The 21,316-nt window shown below is 41.7% G+C and overlaps 1 protein-coding gene across 2 annotated transcripts; it reads right to left on the minus strand.

The window, feature by feature from the left end:
* Positions 1-810: 810 nt before the first annotated feature.
* On the minus strand, positions 811-9,159 carry ZBTB42 (zinc finger and BTB domain containing 42). 2 transcript variants are annotated; one of them, XM_026698586.2, is made up of 2 exons: positions 8,752-9,159; positions 811-7,032 (listed from the first exon to the last, which is right to left on the minus strand). In XM_026698586.2, exon 2 carries the CDS (start codon positions 7,016-7,018, stop codon positions 5,588-5,590), a length of 1,431 nt encoding a protein of 476 aa, XP_026554371.1. In that variant the 5' UTR covers positions 7,019-7,032; positions 8,752-9,159; the 3' UTR covers positions 811-5,587. The 2 variants fall into 2 exon arrangements, with proteins under 2 accessions (XP_026554371.1, XP_087778406.1); XM_087922280.1 differs by having other exon boundaries at positions 811-6,857; positions 8,752-9,151.
* Between the last annotated feature and the right edge of the window lie 12,157 nt (positions 9,160-21,316).

Here is a 21,316-nt window from a genome sequence, read left to right on the forward strand (position 1 = left end):
AGGACTGGATTACAAGTCACATGTAAAACAGAACACCGTGTTTTTCTCCTAAGGCAAATCCTGTAGCACAGAGGACAATTAGCAGTGAATAATGTTTAACCCTCCCATCTTTGTGTATATCCATTTTTCTCTCCTCTTGCAAACCACTTTTAATCATTTTCCGGGGCATATTTTTATCACACAGGTAAGTTATTCAAGAGCTAGAGTATGTGATGGATGTCATCCAATTTCATATCACAGGGGGACCACACTTTCATACATAACAATGAATCTTAATAGGGATGGATTGACTTAGCCCTGTGTGTGACTCAGTTGTACAATTTATAAAACATGGATCGTACCTTGAAACTGTTGCATCAACTCTGGCAATTGTGGCAAAAGCCTATTATTGATTGAACAACATTCATGTAAGTTTTCATTTACATTTGCAGAGAATTTTCCCACGAGCATTCTGTGAATATTCATGAAGCAGGAAATTGGAGGGGCATGGTATTGCTCACTTAACAAGCTGTAGCAATGTTCAAAATTGTTGATAACTGTGCACTGAATAAAAGCCACTTTGTATATTCCTTAGCATATTTCAAGTGAGTATTCATAAGCATGTGTATAGGTAAACAAACAGGCATCTGTGACCGACTGCAGATTTCTGAAGCATGCATTAGTGTATTGCAGCACAAATTCATTTCTTTCTGTGTAAGTGTGAAAGGCTTACCTTCTCCTGTCTACCTACCTCATTTCTCTGTGAACATCACTTTTTGAAGGTTTCATTCTGAACAATATAAATATTTTGAAATAAATAAAAGACTTCACTTATAACTCTAGTGTGTTTTATTCAGTAAAGACAGTTCTAATCACGATTGTCACAGTTTTTTCCTTTTTTAAAAAAGCACATACCAACACACATTTTTTTTTTAAAAAAAGGAACAAAACCACACAGAAACTAGACATTAAAGTTTGTCAAAGTCATTTTTATGCGATTGTCGAACCTAGCCTAAAATACAGCATAAAACCAACAATGAGAGGGTGAGGGCAATAATTCACTATAAAACAGTGAAAGAACTTTTTTTTAATAAAATATAGTTCAATCCAATAGCTTTTCTACATACTATACACTATAAAAACTCTCCCACAAAAATTAGTGTCTTTAAATATACATATTTGAATCTGAACTGCACCAAGATTAAAAGCAATTTAAAATAGCAGATTTTTTTCAAACATTAACTTCACAGTATTGGTTTGAAGTAGAAGACAAATTCAGTGTTTTAAGTAAAGCCGTACTATGATAAAATTCGGACTCCAATGAGTAAAATCAGAATGGAGCCCCCAAATTTCCAGTTATGCTCTCCACAAACCAGAGCAGCTGCTGAATATTAAGGAACAAACCTAAGTATACAGTGCTTAGTAATTTTCTGTGGAGTAAAGAAACATTAAAAAAAAGCAAACAAAACATGCTCAGAACTATTGCAACGATTTAAAAGAAATCCAAAGAATGAAAAAGATATTTAAATAAAAGTGCAATCTTTTTTTTTAAAAAAAGTGATTAACCCAGAAATTTTGGGAAAGAATAATAAAAAGACAACACTTCATCTGCCACCTGTTCTTTTTTAACTGCAGCAGAGAGCATCTCCAAAAATCTCCAAAATTAGCCAAAAAACAAAAACCTCAAAGTCAACCCACTGGTATCCTATGGCACTTAATTTTAAATCCTTCAACAAGTACCAAGATAAGAGGCAAATGGGTTCAGGGACCCAGGTACTTAAATCCTTCCTTGTAGTGCCCCGTGTATTGTGCCTGGGATAAAAGCATCTCTTCAGCATTCTCCCCTGCAGCCAAGAAAGGAGAGCTCTTTGCAAACCATCAGGACTCCACACTGAGATCGGTATTCTTCCGCCATTCCACCCAGCATAGGATCAGCATACAAAAAACACTACATTCTGTGTACTGGTTCACATGTTCACACATTCACTTTGTAAAACATGTACAGAAATAAAATTAAAATCACAAATTTCACACTTGTTATTCTGAAAAAGCTCCACAGCAAGCATTCCTTAATTAAAAAAAATCTAATAAATACTATATCAAGTATCATCAGGAGGAAAATATATATAGATATATAACTTAAATTTTAAAAAGAAAAAAAAATAACTTAACTTGAAGGTTTTGTTCAGTGCTATTTCCAATCTGGGCCAAGGGGTGGGGGAGACATGAAGAAAGGACACAGTACTGCTGTCACATGTCTTAGGAATATGGTGCTCTACCACGCGCCTTGTTAGTAAGAATGTTTATACAGTCATCAATTACCTACAACCAAAATGTCAAATTTCACACACTATGGCCACTATCATTTAAAACAGGAGTTAAAAAAGCTTGCACCGTAAGTTTTTATCTGAATAAAAAGGAGTCACTTATCATAACATCTCCCTCTCCAAAAAAGCTATATTGCAGTTAATGTAGCAGTTATGCTTTTTCATAGCACTATTTCCTAAATATTTTGGCTACAATTCAAAAGGAAATGCATAAAATCAGGAAGGAAAAAAATTAAAACTGAGACACTGCTTTACATTAACTCTAAAGAGATGTTATTGTTTACATGCCTTTTCAGCAGGGGGATATATTATTGTAAAAAAGGATCCCAACAACCACCCACAATCACTATTTTGGCTGAGCACATAACAATCCCTGTGGCAACAACATATGCAACCTCCCTTTTGGAGAACTCTAATAATTAAAGGGAAGTGCTAGATAATATTTTCTGCAACATTAATATTACTTGCCTTTTCAAAAAAATCATTTCAGTGCATCCAAAATGACAGTAAATTTGTTTTGGCAATCCTTCTCTAGTCCCATTCATTGAACATCAACTTCTCAGAAATCTAATCAGTTATACTTTTTTTTAAAATAAATATTTTACATATGCAAAAATATATTTTGTGGATATCTGAAGGCATGTTTAATAACATGACAGGCAATACATACTGGAATTAGGTAGAAATAAGTAAACACCCCATATTTGTTCCAAAGGTACCACAACATTTCAATCTGTTTTAAGCTCTCCAAAATACCACACAACCCCAAGCCACGCAGTAATACTTTGCTTATAAGGAGTTCATTATGCAAACCAATATTAAGCCCTCCCCATCTATCATCAGTAGCATTTTACAAGACTTGATCTATGAAAATGAACTGATATATCAATAAGAACACAAAGTATTCTAACAGCAGAGGCAGCTTATGGGGAGACTTCAGAGGTAAACTGTGAATTTCTTTGCTGGCAGATCTGCTTCCAAGAGAACAGTTCCTGCTCCTTTGCAGTCCTATGAAATAACTCACACTAAATTTAGCCTTCGTAAATGTTCAGTGCCACAAAATGGCACTGTTTTCTGGAGACCAACAGATTCCCCCATAATTTGAAGTGCATAAGAGATCTTTTCAAAAACATATCTTTTTGAATATTAAAAAAGCCATGTGCATATTATAACAAAGGGTTTTTTTTTCTCTCAGAAGGAAATTATGCATTACTGTGACTGCCATCTGCACCTCCAACATGCTCATCTGATTCTCTCATAACTTTTCAAGGCGCCATTCATTTGAACCCATTTCTCTTCTTCAAACCCAAGCTTATGTCCATCAGCTATTTCAGCGAAATGTGCTTCAAGGGTCAGGCAAAGGCTGATTCTTCAGTTTCCAAAAAATAGCATCCCCTCCCCCCCCCAATCAATTGACTTCCTGCAACAGCCAGATGTTTTAGAGATAGGTCTAAGTCAGTGCTAATGGGAGTAAAGCATGTGTGAATGCGTAAGGAAGAACATTCATCCTTAGTACACAAATTATGTTTATATATGAACAGATGGATGGGCACAGCAACTATGAATGCTTCATAGAGAAATGTCTTCCCTGCCCTGGTTCAAATAAAAACAGGCCTGTGAGACTCAATTTGAATTATTCAGTGGGGGAGGGAGAATAATGTAGTCTGATCTTGCACTTTTAGCAGAATTCTGACAGCCTAGGCATCACCATTTCCTAAAGACTGCAATCAAACAACAATGGTATGGGGAGGATTAATCACAGTTGGCAATCTAAGACCAAAAATAACTTTATAGTTGATGGTGAGGGCTGGATCTTTTACATGTAGCAAAATGACTAGAAAGGCAATGGGCCTTCAAATACCACCACTTATTTTCATTGACAAAGTAAAACTATTACAGTATGTTTCAACCATTGAAAAATCTGCAGTACCTTGTTGACTGTAAAATCCCATCCCTAAATCCTAAAAACCATGCCTGTCAAGTAATTTAAAGAAGGATTTTTGGGGAATTAGGAACTCTCAACAATCTCAATAGGTAAAAAAATTTAAATTTTAAAATTCCAATTTTCTCCCGCATAATTTACCTGAAAAAAAGTGCTTTTGTTAGAAGCAAAATTAGAGGACTATACTAAGTATGAATGTGTTGCACCAATTTATAATGCCTGCATCTTGATTCTCTTCTACACTATTTCAAGATTCATCTTGAAAGGTTCTCTCCCAGGTTTCCTTCAGCATTAATCCAGGTATGAATGCACAAGAAAGACCCTTTCATTCCACCCGTGATCCATAGCGGGTGGAGGAACTACTCTGGCTTTCCATATACAAAAGCCAAAGTTCACATCCATAATTCTATACATGATAGAGAAGAGGGAAGAAAAGGACACACAGTCAGGACCACCAATGAATCAGAGCTGCAAGAATACCAATAAAGGTGGAGAACAAGTATTTCACTACAATTCACGAGAAATGTAAATTCAGAAAGAAATTCCAAAGTATTGGCAAAGGCAAGAGAGTAGCAGCACCAGTGAGGCTGATGGTTTGGCAGAAGAGTTTCAAAAGAACAAAACTATCACCTGCTGATAAAGGGGGAATTTTCAGCCTCACCTTATATTGATTTCAAGGCCTCTTCAAATTATAGTAAAAATTATCATAAGAATTCTAGATAGTCCCCATGAGGCACATGAACTCAGATTTCTTCTCTCTCACACACTTCATAAATAAAAAAAAGCCATCCCTCCCCGTTTTGAGTTTTTGCTTGTCTGGAACAGATTAAAAACACTGACTAAAAAAAAAGCAACATCCAAAGCAGGAAAGGAACTGGGGCCATTAGAACTCTTAAATTGCCTACTTGAGGCATCTGCACTGCAGATACGAGTGCTAAACTGGAAGGAAGGGAGGAGCTGTTATGCAGGCAAATCTAGTACATCTCACCCAAGGAGCACTTTTGATCAAGGTTTCTATTTTCCTTACCATATTTCCAACTTATCAGAAGCACATCCACCCAGACAGAAGCATACCAATTACAGTAAACCAAAGAGATTAAATCAGCTTCTATCCAAGAATTCAGATTGAAATTCAGCTTACTTGTTACTCCAAAATGAACAGAATATTAAGGGTAATTGCAAGCCTACAGTAGGCCCAAAGATAGGGAAAATGCTCAATTGAAACTTTCCCGCTATGAAATGTAGAATTACATTCTCCCAACCCCTCAAAATATAATTTGCCCGAAGTGAATCAACAGAGTGAAGAAGTCCAATAAATGGTGCCTTTTGGCAACTTCTCTCAAACCACCAGCGACTTTACAAGGCCACAGTGAAATTTACGGATGTGTCTGTATAAATCGCCTGACTGAGTGAATCGTCTCTCGCACCACTTGCAGCCATGGGGCTTCTCCCTCGTGTGCACCACTGCATGGCGGCTCAGGTTGTGAGAATACTGGAAGCTCTTCCCACACTGACCACAGGTGTACGGTTTCTCACCTGAGTGAGTTCTCTCGTGTCTTTTCAAAGTGTACATACAGGAGAAAGTCTTGCCACAAAGTGTACAAGTAGGCACCGAACCATCAGGGGAAAGCCTGGTTCTTGAAACATCCTTATCGCGGAAATGAGAGCTGAGATGCAGCTGGAGGACATGTGGGCTAGGAAAGACTTTGCTGCAGAGCGGGCAAATACAGATGTGACCTGGAGGCACCAAGACCCCCAAGGATGGAATGTCAGAAGAATCCATGTCATCTTCACTCACCTCCCGCTCGTGATCTAAGTCTTCCTCTGGCTCTTGGGAATTGCCATTCCCTGCAAACACGTTTCCCAATCCTGTCATCAGGCTCTTGGCAGAATTCCCCAAATGCTGGTTTTCTAGGCACCTTGCCTCACTCTCTTCTCCATCTGATAAAGATTCTGGCTCATCCTTAATCAGGGGTTTGCTGCTCTGCTGCTGACCATTGGAAGCCAGCTGTCCAAAGACATAGGAGGGGTGAAAGGAATCCTTCCCTGCCACAGACTTGAAAGACAGGTCTAAAGCGCATTCTATGCCAGATGAAGCCAAGGAGTGGTTAAGAGTTCTTTGGGACAAAGGTCCCACTGAACTACAGGTATTAGCTCTTGTTTTCTCAGCTGCCACGGTGTCCAATTCTGCTTCTGCTAATGCAGAGTTGATACTTACAAATTCAGAGGACCAGCCCAGATAGCTACTGTCCTTTTCTTTTCCAGCTGATCTTTCATATTCCATAGCAATCAATTTTTGTTTATTCCTGGGGCTGAGCTCACGCCCCAAGGGCACTCCTTCATCAAGGACCCGCATGTCCCTTTCCAAAGGGATCCCACTGCCGTTCATCTTCTCATCCCCGCACAACTCCTTATCTTTCAGCTTGCCCTTGCAGACTTTCACAATGTCATACATGTGAAGGTAGCTGGCTGCAGCCAGCACATCTTCAACCGGGAGGCTGTTGAACTCCAGCTTGCCTTCGTACATGAATTCAAGCAGCAAGCCAAAGGCTGGGGCTGTCACAATGTCACTGTTCAGATGCACAATGTCCCTTTTGTCTAGCTGGTCCCTGTAGAAAAGATGGAAGTACATGCTGCAAGAAGCGAGAACAGCTCTGTGGGCTCGGAACTGAGCGTCTCCAACTAAAACAGTACAGTCACACAGGAAGCCCTGGTGACGCTGCTGACTCAGACACTGCAGTAACTGCCGGCTATGGTCTGGGAACTCCATTCTTCCTTCATAACCTGTTCAAAACAGGAAAAACTTGAATTCTACTCTAAACCACAAGGCTTCAAACCAGCTATTAATAAACGAACAGATTGGCTGGGGAGGGGATAACTGGAACCTTGGGGATAACAGTTCACCTGTTAACTGATTGCAAATTTTACTTAATTTTTTTATTTTCAAAAATTCCTCCCCCCATCAGAGCACCTGCTTGAAAAACAGGAAAAACTTGACTCTTAAGTAAACCAAAGCTACTAAGGAAGTCACTCCTCCAACCTTTGCCACTCAAGGCTTTAAAACAGAAGAGGGGGAGGAGGTTGACTTCAGAGTTTTATGCATTCCTGGAAGTCTTAATTCCGACAGAGCACGATAACTGCTCAATTTAAAAAAAATGTATTTTGCACCCCCAAACTTAAAAATATTAATCCAAGAAAAAGCATAACTACATTGGCTTTATTCTTTTAAACCATCACTTGTCCTTCAAAACAGAAATCAGAGTTATACCAGAAGGCATAGTTAAAACTAAGATGAAACTCTGAAAGTTATTAAAAGCAAAAACACAATTTAAAACAAAAACCCATCCCAATATTTTGCAGTTCCTCCTCAAGCTACCAGTAATTAAGGCTCCTCTGAGGAGGGCATATCTCAGGGACCTTACCTTGAATAGCCGGGGAATACAGAGTGAAGGGTTCACAGGGAGGAAAACGAATCCCCCTCCCAAAAGTTCTAGAACAGCCTAAGCTTTTTGCTTCGGGTCTCCCCTCCCCCCATCACCCAAATGTTTGGGAAGAGGAGAGGCTTTCGCTAGCCAGTAACGGAAGAATGTGTGTGTGTCTGTGTGTGTGTGTGTGTGTGTGTGTGTGTGTGTGTGTGTGTGTGTGTAAAAAAAGAGGGGGGGGAGAGAGGGGGAAAAAAAGAAAGGAAAGAGCGTCTGGGAGGGAGGAGAGGGATGGGAGGAGTGCTCCGTTTGCTAATTACACCGCAAGCTGGAGAGTCAGCTGCTCTGACTTCACTGCGATGGAAATGCTACCTCCAGCTGTGCCCCTTTTAATGCCATATGTTACTTCAAATCTAGCTACCAGCCAACCACAGCTTGCTGCCTTTTAAAGTTCCAGCAACAACCCCCCCCCCATATTTATAGCCATCTATTAAATCTCAAACTTAAACCGAGTCCTTTCCTCATTCTAAATCCTGTCACCGCCTCTCCCCCCTTCTCCACCACCCCAGAAAAGTTGCTTAAATAACAATCTTATTACTAATTATTCTTAATGGAGGACACACAGTTTGATCTTTGCAGAGGTGCGCGGAAGAGCAGCAGGAGGGAGGGAGGGAAGAGAGAGAAAAACAAAGTTCGGGATTTGCAGTTTGCAAACTTTAAAGGATCCTTCTCCCCCCCCCCCCCCCCATTTTAAAAAGCACATCGCCCTCTAGGGGTAAGATGCCTTTGGGTGAGCTCTCCTATACTCTAAAGTAGCAACACCTCCCCCACCCACACACACCCCACCGGTTCTTTCTAACTTTGTAAGGCAATCCCGTTCAGCTTCCCCCTTTGTGCTTGGAGCCCGGCGGAGCCAAACGCATCCAGCAAACGGCCCAAAATAGCGCGGAAGCCGAACACTCCGGAGGCAGCCAAAGGGAGCTCTGCCGGGGGACCGAAAGGCCTCTACCCCCCCACCCCGAACCTCCGTGGAGGGATGGGGAAAACCTGCAGCTTGGAAAAATGCTGCTCGGCTACTCACCCGCCTGGCCAGGCGCTGCTCAGAGGTGCCGCTGGAGCACGGCATGTGCTCGAATCTTTTTTTTCTTTTCTTTCTTTTTTTCCTCTCCTCCTTCACTTCCCTGCCTCAAACTCTACGCCTTCCCCAGATGTGCTTCCCCCTCCCTCGGCTGCTCCGTGTGGCTGCTCCTTGTTGCTGGTAACTCAGCGGGAGCGCTCCTGTGTGTGTTGCGAAGCAGGTTGTTAGCCTGGGCGCTCTCGCGATACTTTCCGGGCCCGGGGTTGGCGGAGGGGGGGGAGAGAGAGTGCGCGCGGGCTTTCTTTTCGCTTCTCGGTCCGCACACAATAGCGGTCTCAGCCGAGCTCCAGGCGTTGTTGGTGGGGCGCTGCTTCTGACGCGCCTGCGGCCGGTGTACGCACTGTCGTCTGACTACTGCTGCTGCTGGCAACCCCCCCCCTCCCACTTTAAAACACACACACACAAGTCCCTCCTCCCTTCCGCCGCCAGCCAGCCAGCCTGCCAGGGCTTCTGTTCTGGGCAGCGGCGGCAGCAGCAGCTGCTGTGGGTCCTCAGCTGCTTCTTTGCATTTGTAAATCCTGCTCGGTTTTTTTTTCTTCCTTCTCCTCTTAACTCAACCCCTCCGTCCCAGTCCCAACTCGCTAGCAGCTTAAAAGGCTACAAGGAGGGAGATGTTCGTGGTTGGGGCGCTGTTTGCGTTTAGGAAAACGCTGTAATTTTGCAAAAAGGTCCCGTTTTGAGCAATGGGAGGGAAAGAAAAAGGATACACACACACTATAAATACAAATATAAAATGCAAGTTATCTGTACGCAGCAGTGTTTCCCTTTCAAGACCTCGAGAAGAAAATAGCCTTGTGTTTGTTTTCAGACGGGAAAGAGTAGGATGAAGAGATGAATTCTTCCTCCCTGCCCCCCCCCCCCCCAAAAATGAGGAAGCCAGCTGGTAAACACGAGAAGCAAAGAAGCGGATTTAATTCAAGGAGGCTGTGTTGGATTCGGGCTTGTGGTTCCCTATACTTTTCTCGACAACTGGCAGGGATCCGTTGACCCTTGGCAGTTGTGGAAACTCCCTATCGGTGCAGTGTTTCTTTCTGTTCGAGACCCGCCTCGGTAGTGGGACTCGGCACCGTAGCACTGGATTCCTCTGGTCGCTTTTACACAAGAGCCCATTGACAGACGCGTGCAAAATCGCGCGGACTGATTTTTCTTTTTCTTTTACTGAATCCTCACAAGTGCGCGGAGTAACGCTATTGCCCAACGTTATTTATTATGGGCCCTAATACCGATTTTGAAAGATCAGAAATATTACTCAGCGCGGCGACAGACATTTACCGGAGGTAAACCTAATTGAAAGCAGCGGAAGGCTGCAATGCTACATCCGAACAATATCAATGGGAACACTGGGTAACAGCTCCAAGTATGTTTATTGAGCTACTGCGCTGCAGTGTTGTAAGATCACCGAAAAGCCGTCCAATTTACAGTAATTTACACACAAATCGACTGCAAGGATGAGATGTCATACATGTTTGATGCAACCTGTGTTGTATGTACAACAGACAGAATTACCACCCTGTAAAGGAATCGCTTGCAACTAAGGAACGATACTGAGTGCAATCCCAGATTGACAGGGGTAACATTTTATAAGCATAGAATTGAGGGACTGCAATTGAGCACATAGAACACCTTTATTTCAGATTAATCACTCTTACATCTTTTATTCAGGGTTGTTTTAGAAAATGTTTTTAAAAATAGCACGTTTCTGCAAATTCAAAATTTTCCTAATACAGTACGCAATTGCCACAGGAATTTCAAGGAAAAGTAGTGTAATTTCTCATTGTCTAGTTTGATAACTGGCCTTGAAGCCAGCGTAAGTACTCAATCCTACCTACGCAACAGTCGGGCTACATCTATTTACCTGGGAAGGAATGAGTTGCCTCAGTTCAAATTTCGAAGCGTTTGATGAGACTTTTTCCTAAAAATGCGGAGGTTGAATTGCACCTTTACTTGATCACGTATTGGGTCTGGACGCTTAGAGGTATGTTTGCGCACACTAATTAATTAAAAATTAAGATGTACCGATTTCTAAACCAGCATGTTAATAATCCCGCATCGTATGTGCTACTTGCAGTCAGTTTTGCACAAATCTTGGTAGGCAATCCTGGACAACTCTGCTTCTTAAACGGCTTCAGATAACTTGCATGCTAAAGGGTTTTTTTCCCCATCACCATACAAAACGTTTTAGGTTTCTATAAACCCAAAAGTTCCGCTAATCGCAGCACACCGGATAAACTGAAAGGCTTCTGAACTTCCCCGCCCTCAACAACTTTTACACGTGCCCAATTTGGTCAGTTTGCCCGGGAGGGTGGAGCCAGTGGCGAACTACCGCTACTATTGGCTCCTTTCAAAATGCTCGCTTACAAATGTGGGTCTTCGTTAGTCCTCTATAGTAGAGGAAATTGAGGGTGTCTCTGCCGGAAAGACGCGCCTACGTGAGTTTGCAAACCGGACCACGTGGCTGGCATTCCGCCAGGCTTAACTGGCCAATGAGTTGTGGGTTGGATGATTGTTGGTTTGCTTGCATAGTTATTTATTTCCACTTATATGGCAGCCCATCTCTTATTAAGAACTCTGACAATATTGAAATAATATTTTAATGCTGCAGTACACGATGTTAAAACAGAAAAGAACAGAAAACACAAGCACACTCACTCACACCTGTTGGGAACCTCTGTTGTATACTGTATATGTAAATCTTTGCATACTCCAAGTTTGGGGCTTCAAATATGAAGTGCTACACTACCCAAGTGCAACTAATGCTAGGCTGACATCTGTCCTACAATTTCTCAAAAAAAAATTCTACTTTTTTGGGGATATTTGTTTTCTCAAACGTGTCTTGATGTTATTGGGGATGGGTGGGTTGATAAATAGTTCCCTACACTTCCTAATGTGGAAAAAAATCCAATGGACTCCTTTGTTGAGGGCTCTCTTGGGTTGCAATAAATGTAAGGGAGGTTGTAATCTGCAATAGTGAAGACTGAATAGCCACACATAGTTTTTGACTTACCTGATAAATAAATAAAGGCAAAAGCACTTACCTCTCTTTTGAAAGAAATGTTGAACAAATTCATAAGAATTGTAAGGCAAAAATCAGTACATTTTTTCTATAGATAACTCACTAGCCCTGGAATCTCACACATCTATGCAGAAGTCACAGGTGGTTAATTTTGCATGAAAGAATGTCTTAAGTTGAAAGTATATTCAATACCACTGACCTATGTTCCCACCTTAAACAAGACCCTGGTCACTTAAGTATCTTTATATTAAATTCCCATGTGCAATATTGTTCGTAATCCATGTATTAACTGTATATTCAGAATTGGTTCACCAACTTCTGCCTAAGGTAAAACTCATAAAGCGATGAGTTGGTTAAAACTCCTTTAGGTTGATTCTGAACTTGGGGTATATTATAGCGTTTGTAGTTTCATTGCAAATTTATTTTATTCAACATTTCTGGGCTCTTATTGTATAGTGTTTATGACTAATTGCAGCTTACTGGTATCAAGCAGTAGGAGATGTCAAATATTTATCTAGGGACAAGCTATGCTATATTTATACTGTATTTTAGCTACAATTATATAGGGATTGGGACATATGGTAATGTAACAGATTAAATGAATTCAGGCATTGCACTAATAAGGTTTGTTTCATTCTGACCCAGCTTTCTGTATGAATCCAACCATATGTATAATTTATGGCTAAGCAAAATCTATGAATCTAGTTATTCCGTGTTCTGTAAGACCTTTGATTTTGGAGGTACAGGGGAAAAAAAGCCACCTTGGAGCATTCTGAAGTTTTCATTGCAGTGAAGTGCTATCAGATGCCTTTATTTAATAAGAAAATTGCTCCAAATAATGCAGAAAAAATATTTAATTTTCTATAAGAAAATGAAGAGTATAGAAAGTATATTGATAGGCAACTCAGAAAGGGAGAATAGATTCCTCTACAGAGTTAAACCCTCAAAATTAATAGATCTTTGTTTAATGGTGTCAGCTGGTGCTCGTTAAATATCCAAGAAAGAAATACTTAGACTCTTGTAATTAGAGAAAAGATATCTTTTACTGGAAGTTAAGTGGTAGCAATATGAAAATTCTGAATCTGGGGAAATAGGCATGTACATCACATATATCAAGGGAGTGAAATGTTCCCACCCCAAATAGTTCAAACGGTTCTTCCAATTAAAAGTTGTGAACTTCATCATGTGGACATCTCCAGGTGGTGATGATTAGTTGACCTTGGCTTACTCAGATAAAGGTTTGCAGTTGCGAAGAGAAAGCTAAGCAGGAATTAGAAACCCTCTCCAGTTTATACAATATCAGTAACACTTTCAGCTCACGTCCCATACATTTCCCCCTTCCATCCCCCATTACTCATGACAGCCAGAAAGAAGCAAAGGAAAGGAGGAAGATCTTGAAGGGTGACATTCGGCCCTCCTAGAAAAAAGACGTTAGTCCTATAAAAGAGGGAAATATAAAAGGCGCGACTTAATAACCAGTTAACATAAAAGAGACACGTATCTAGGGTTTATCAGGATAATTAGAACGAAATGCTCTGACAAGCCTAGGGGCTCTAACATCTTTTTCATTGACCCACTCAGCCTGGGACGAAGGAAAATGCTTCCAAGCAACCAAATATTGGAGCCGACCCCTCCGTCGTCGAGAGTCTAGAATTTCTTTAACTTCAAAATGTTGTTCGCCATCAATAAGCAATGGTACAGGAGGGTCGGTCTGGATCGGTCTCAGATCGGAAGTATGTTCAGGTTTTAACAAACTAACGTGGAAAACCGGGTGAATTCGTCGAAGGCTTTTAGGTAATTTCAATTGGACTGTCACAGGGTTTACAATTCGTTCAATTGAGAAAGGACCAACATACTTAGGACCAAGTTTCTTTGACTTTTGAATGGTTTGTAGATATCTGGTGGACAAAAAGACTTTATCGCCCACTTGATATGGGTTTTGTGGAGTCCTCTTTTTGTCTGCAAATTTCTTATGAGCCCGATGTGTATCGTCCAATGCTTTACGAGCGACTGGCCAATTAAGCTGGAGTTGTGTTATCCATTCATCTAATGACTGAATTACTAGGCCTCTCACAAGGGAGTTCAGGTATGGGTACAAAGTCTTGTCCCGATGCCACCTTGAAGGGGGTAAATCCAGTACTACTATGGATAGAATTGTTATATGCCACTTCAGCAAATGGTAATAGGTCAGTCCAATTATCTTGCTGATAGTTTATGTAACATCTAAGGTACTGCTCCAATACCGCATTCGTTCTCTCACAGGCCCCATTGGTTTGGGGGTGGTGGGCGGAGCTTAATCCCTGGGCAGAGCCCAATATCTTCAGGAACTCCCTCCAAACGTTCGAGGTAAATTGAACACCCCTGTCAGAGATTATGCGTTCAGGAACCCCATGTAATCTATAGATATGCAATATAAACAGTTTAGCCAATGTTTTTGCGGATGGAATCTTCGAACAAGGTATGAAATGTACTTGGCTTGGAAAACAAATCAGTTACCACCCAAATAACTGTGTTTCCCCCGCTATCGGGTAATTCCACTATAAAGTCCATAGAAATTTCCTTCCACGGAGCCGTTGGTCTAGCCACATTTTGTAACAACCCTGCTGGCTTACCAGGAGGTCTCTTGGCTGATGCACAAATAGAATAGCTAGCCACATAAGTTTCAATGTCCTTCTTCAAAGTAGGCCACCAGAATTGCCGCTTAACTAGGTGTAAGGTTTTCACGAATCCAAAGTGACCAGCCGCTTTAGAATCATGAGCTTGTTGTAAGATTTGGCTCCTCAGTTTTTCTGGCACATACAACTTGGCTCCCATCCAGGCCAGTCCATCTCTAACTGTACAGTTATTTGAATGAGCCAGGAACCAATCATCGAGTTTTAGAGCATCCTTTAATTGCGCAGTCAAATCATTCGATAGATCCACTTCCTTCTTCTTTTGGGCTCTAGTAACTACTGGAGCTGCCAACTGTTCGATTGGGACAATTGGCCGTACTACTTCCTGGTGAGCACTATTATATTGAGGTAGTCTAGATAGACCATCTGCCATGAAGTTCCTCCCCCCTGGAGGAAAATGAAAAATTAAACCGTTTAAAGTACTGAGCCCAGCGAACTTCTTTGGGGGACAGCTTCCGAGGCGTTTTTAAGGCCTCCAAATTCTTATGGTCGGTCCACACCTCAAATGGGTGTTTTGCTCCTTCCAAGAAATGTCTTCAAGTGAGTAGGGCCCAACGAACTGCAAAAGCTTCTTTTTCCCACACTGTCTACCTTCTTTCGGTTTCAGATAATTTATGGGAGGTTAATTTATGCAGAGGGTTGTAAAAACCCCTTCTCATTGATTTGCAGCAATACAGCTCCCACCGCCACATCACTCACATCGGCCTGGATTACGAAAGGAGTGTCCATGTCCGGGTGCTTTAGCACTGGTTCAGCAGCAAACAGTTGTTTCAGCTTTTCAAAGGCCGCTTGACATTCCATGGACCACTCCAGTGGCTTACTAGGCTTTGGTTTTGCCTCCCCTTTGGTTTTTAGGAGGTTTGTGATAGGCAGTGCTATCTTTGCAAAAGTCAGGATAAATTGTCGGTAAAAATTGGCGAATCCCAAGAAACTCTGAAGTTGTTTTCTGGTGGTGGTGGGGGCATTCCAACAGAGCACGCACCTTCCCTGGATACATTTCTATGCCCTCCTGTGAGATGCGATACCCCAAATAGTCAATTTTCTCCTAATGGAACTCACATTTGGACAATTTAGCATACAACTTAGCAGCTCGGAGTTTCTTTAAGACTGACCGCACCAGTTTCACATGTTCATCCCAAGTCTCTGTGTAGATAAGGATATCATCAAGGTAGACCAAAACTGCCTTGTATAAATGTTCATGTAAAACCTGATTAATCATCTGCATGAATATTGCTGGGGGCCCCTGTAGGCCAAATGGAAGAACACGGAACTGGAAACAACCTATCAGGCAGTTAAAAGTGGTTTTCCATTCGTCCCCTTCCTTAATTCGAACCCGGTAGTACGCTTCTCTCAAGTCGAGCTTCGTAAAAATCTTCTCCTTGGCCAGGTGGGCCAGCATGTCCATCAGGGGGAGGGGGTACACGTTTTCCAAGGAAATGGTGTTCAGGTTTCTGTAATCAACACATAAGCGAAAGGAGCCACCTTTCTTTTCACGGAACAGTACTGGGGCCGCCACCCGGGGTCTAGCGGGCTGGATGAAGCCACGTTTCAAATTTTTATTGATAAACGACCGCAGCTCTTCTAATTCCCGTTGTGTCATCGAGTACAGCTTCGGTTTTGGGAGTTTCACCCCAGGTAAAAATTCAATACTACAATCTGTTGGACGATGAGGGGGCAGCTCATCTGAGGCCTTCTCACTGAATACGTCCTTTAAGTCCCAATATTCCTCCGGAATTTTCTCCTCCCCCTTCAGGTCTTCGGTACCCGTGGAAGCTAGGTCAATAGGATTCTGGAGTTTCAGTTGAGATCGCCCCTCCCCTTCCGGGTGCTGGTCAGTACATATACGCAATTACCCTCTTCTCCAATTGACTTGGGGGTTCCATTTCCGGAGCCAGGGAAATCCCAGTATTAGTGGCTGTTCCATCCCAGGGGCCACAATAAAATACAGAGTCTCGCTATGCTTCCCCATCGTCATTTCTATAGGTTCCGTTATGAAACGTGCAGGCCCGCCCCCCACCACTGATCCATCTAATTGGCAAAAGGCTATGGGCGTTTTTAAAGGTTTTAGTCTTAAGCCCATCTTCTGTACTACTTCCGGGTTGATCACACACCTTGTGTACCTAGAGTCTAGCAAGGCTGGCATTTCCCCCTTGGCCCCCGATGCAGGTACCGTTAACTGCACTGGAATGGTCATAGGGTCCTTGTTTGGACTTACCAATGAGTCATCTTCCAAATCAACGTCACTCTCTTCAGAGGAGGTCGGAGTTCCCAGCCCCTCTCCCTTCAGATGGGTGACCTCTACAACCTCCCCTGTCTTAAGCACCATTTCACGAGGCTTCGCTGAGGTTTTTCCAGTTTTTTTTCTCTCCTCTTGGTGCCCCCTTTGGTTCCAACTTGGCCCAGCAGTCTGCAGCCCGGTGACCTTCCTTCCCACATCGGAAGCAAACAGTAGTCTTGAGTCTTGCTGCCATCCCTCCCTTTTGGGGTTTGAAGGCTTCTTGAGGACGTGCGGGGGAGGGCTTGCTCCAACCAGAGCCTCCCCGGCGTCTGTTTCGGGTTAAATGAATTTCCACCTCTGCTGCCAGCATGTACCACATCTGCAGATCATTGGGGTCTCTTCTGGCAATGCAGCTCTGGTATACATCATCATTTAACCCATCTTTGAAAGCTTCTATCAAGGCTACTTGGGACCAGCCTCGAATATGATACGCCAGCTCTCTAAATTCCTGGGTGTAGTCGGCCACTGATCTCTGCCCCTGATTTATGGTCTTCATCCTAATCCTGGCCTTACGTTCCACCAGTGGGTCCTCAAACCTTGCCCGCAGCGCAGTCATGAACAGTTTATAATTCAACAGCTGGGGAGCATTATCATTATGCAAAGTCACCATCCACTTTGCAGCTGTTCCCTCCAGAGCCCTGGTAACACATCTAATCTTGGCTACTTCTGAGGAAAAATCCTTTCCGTATTCCTCCATATAGCTCCACACTTGTGCTAGGAAAAATCCCAACTCTTTGGGATCCCCCCCATATTTTACTTCCAACGGAGGCAACTTTGGGGTTCTACGTCTTCTGGCAATTACTCCTCCCACTGGGGGCCCCGGGCTTGCTGCTTGCTATTGCGCTAGCCCAGATTGATTTATGGGGATGGCTGCTCTGCTTCTTCTGGCTGGGACTGCCTCCCCCTCCTCTCCCTCATACCTTTGTGCAGCGTGAGGTTCTCCAAGGGCTTCATTGATGAAGTGCCTGGCTTGGTTCAGTAAAAAGTCTTTCCTTTCCCTCGCCATGGCTCCTCTCTTCCACGCCGACGGGTAGTGGTGACTCCTGGGGCGGGGGGGTGCCTCCTCCGGATCCTTCCAGCTGACTCCCAATGACCATTTGGGTTTCACAGCTGGGGTTTCCCCAAGGTTGAGCTCTGCTAGCAATTCGGCTTCCCGTGCTTCCTCTAGCAACAGATAATCTTGTCCTCCAGTTGTCCCCAGGTCTTCTTGGTCGCTGGCTGGAGTTGACATGATGTTCAGACCCCCTCGGAAGAAATTGTATTATCTCTCTGGGTGGGCTGGTAAGGTGAAATTTAGAATAATGTCAGCTGCTGCTCTGTTCAAAATCCAAGAAAGAAATACTTAGACTCTTGTAATTAGAGAAAAGATATCTTTTACTGGAAGTTAAGTGGTAGCAACAAGAAAATTCTGAATCTGGGGAAATAGGCACGTACATCACATATATCAAGGGAGTGAAATGTTCCCACTCCCAATAGTTCAAACAGTTCTTCCAATTAAAAGTTGTGAACTTCATGTGGACATCTCCAGGTGGTGATGATTAGTTGACCTTGGCTTACTCAGATAAAGGTTTGCAGTTGCGCAGAGAAGAGAAAGCTAAGCAGGAATTAGAAACCCTCTCCAGTTTATACAATATCAGTTAGTAACACTTTCAGCTCACATCCCATACATTTTCCCCTTCCACCCCCCCGTTACTCATGACAGCCAGAAAGAAGCAAAGGAAAGGAGGAAGATCTTGAAGGCTGACAAATGGACTGATAACACAATAGACAATGTCACATACCATATCCTTTATTATGCCTATTCAACACTTTGCTTTAGTGGTCCTATTTCCTCCACTAGTCAATTAAATTGAGGTTTACTCTGATACCTGCTGAAGATATCTCTTTGGTGGTAAGCTGATGTTACTCCAATGTTAGAAAATAAAGTCCTGCTTGAATAGCAATTTCTTTAAAAATGTAAAGTACCTAATTAAAATCTGAATTAAAATCTAACAGATGCTAAAACCCCACTCTGCCTGCTGGCTTTATCCCAGCTACCAAATCTCATCCCAGATTAAATATATAAAATAAAAATCTCACAGTCCTGCTGTAACTACTTAGGCTCATGTTTTGGCAGCTCTCCAGAGAGAAATGGCTGGGTCATAGGCATCTCTGAAGACCTGGTTTCTGGGAGATGACTAAGAGGTGTGCTGTACTGAAAACATATTTGATCAAAATTAAAACTTTAAGACAATAAAATATTCTGTTTGGTTGTGTTCAATGTATGGTTTATCCATGGCTAATTATGACTTATTTGGACAATGCAGGAGCCATGGATAACATTTGTTAAGGCACTCATTCAAATCATAATTTAACTCCTGGTCTGAATTATTGTGTAGGATGTGTTATGTTTCTGCCCTGAAAACCTGGACACTACACAAGAGATTCTAGCTCTAGATTGTAGAGCTAGAGACCATCTGAGTGACTAATAGGGTTTTTTGTTTTTTTGGGGGGCGGGGGGGGGGTGTTAAATAAAAATTCTCATGAAAAAGTGCTGAAAATCAATGGCCTGTACAATACGTTCCTATATGGAGCCTATTCCCATTTATATACGTTAAGTGGCCAAAATAGTCTCTTGCATTACAGCTTGAGCTGCAAACAACCAACCCCATTTTATCTTCATACAAATTGCATAAGTTCTTCTGGGTTCATCCAGCAAAGTCACAATAAACTCAGCCAAGTGATTTGCTTGTCAATTGCTTGTAATGTTTGTGAATCCAGCCATTTGAGATTTTTGAACCCATTTTTAAACACACCAACCCTTAATAAGATGTAATAAATCGAGTCTGAAATCATAATATCCAAGCTATCTCGGAGTGGCATGTGGAATTTCTTCCTCTTGTATTATATCCCCTCAAAAACCCTATGAAGTAAGTTTAGAGTGAAAGAAACTGACTTGTTTCAGAGTTTGAACTAAGCGACTATAGAACCTTCCTCTCTCATACACAATAACTTGGATTTTTCTCATCTCAGAAATTTACCCATGTCAACAGTACTGTATGTTAATTTGCTTGTTTTCCACACACTTTTTTCCCCTTTGTTATTGTATGCAGGATTAGTTTAATAATTACCATTAAAAATTATGGGATGGATAGTCTATAAATTCATTAACATATCATTAATTTAACAGTTTTTAAGCTCCACCGAGTTGTAAATTGATTTTTTGTTTATTTACCCTTTATCATGGAACTTAAAAAAGGTTAAAAAAGAAACAGTTAAAAAAGAAACAAAAGTAATTTAAACATCAGGGAACATGCAAATGAGTAGATAATAAAATATAATAACTTGAACACTAATGAATGAATAATGCACATCTGTTGTAAGAGCTGTGATAAATCATCCATCCAACCAACCAACCAAAACTGCAACATATTTGGATTCCAACCAATCTGAGAGCTCAATAGTCAAAAATTGACTACTCCAAAAAGTTTCAATAACTGCAGCGTAATTTTATCAACATCTTTGATATGTGTCTTATTCAACACATCATATTAACCTGCTGTTTCACTTTACTGACTAACTATATCTAAACTGCTAGGGTGACACATTAAACCATAGTTTTGATTAGTGATTTCAATTCAGTATCCGATCTTAGAATGCATCCCCTTCAGGGTATTTCGTCCTTAGTCTAGCTCTTCTTGTCTTCCAATGATGTACCTATCACTCCTGTAATCAAGTCCATCCACCTTGTTGTTGATCATCTGGTTTTCCTTTTCTATTTCCTAGCATTATAGACATTTCAAATGAGCTTGGGCTTTATATAAAATAGAAGAATTTGGGCCTGTTTGTTTGTGTATAAAGTCAAAATTCAGGGTTGATTTATTCTATGATCCATTTGTTATCTTGGTTATCCATGGATTTTCAGGATCTTCTCCAACACCAAACTTCAAAATCACCAATACTGTTTCCCAATACTGCTTCTTTAAAGTCTAACTTTTCCTTCCATAGAGTGACCCTGGAAAAAATACTGGCTGCACAATTCTGACCTTACTAGCTACAGAATCTAGGTACATCCCAGCATCTGAATATCTTTTCCAGTCTTCATTGCTACCCTACCAAGTGTTAGTCTGTGGCATGTTTCTTGACTATTTCTATAAATCCTAAAATATAAAAGTTATCAATCACTTCAGTATCTTTATTGCCAATTATAAGGCTACATACTGTATTTGTCATAAGTTTGATCTTATAGAGCACAGAATATAGACTAAGAGTTGCAAGTGACCATGGAAGTCTTCTAGTTCATATGAGCAGGAGACCCTATACTATTTTAGACAAATGGCTGTCTAATGTCTTCTTAAAAACCTCCAGTGATGGACCATCCACAACTTCTGGAGGCAAGCCATTCCATTGATTAATTGTTCTCACTGTCCGGAAATTTCTCCTTAATTCTACATTGGATCTCTCTTTCTGTTAGTTCTTGCCCTGCTCTCAAGTACTTTAGAGAATGGGTTGAACCTTCTTCTCTATGACAATCCCTCTAATATGCTATCATGTCACTCCTAGTCC

This window comes from Pseudonaja textilis, chromosome 1 (genome assembly GCF_049901715.1).
Source record: "Pseudonaja textilis isolate UNSWEBS1 chromosome 1, rPseTex1.2, whole genome shotgun sequence".
NCBI classification, from domain to species: Eukaryota; Metazoa; Chordata; class Lepidosauria; order Squamata; family Elapidae; genus Pseudonaja; species Pseudonaja textilis.

Coding starts and splice junctions, on each gene's coding strand:
- ZBTB42 (XM_026698586.2), bottom strand. CDS start 7,018: ATGGAGTTCCCAGACCATAGCCGGCAGTTACTGCAGTGTCTGAGTCAG.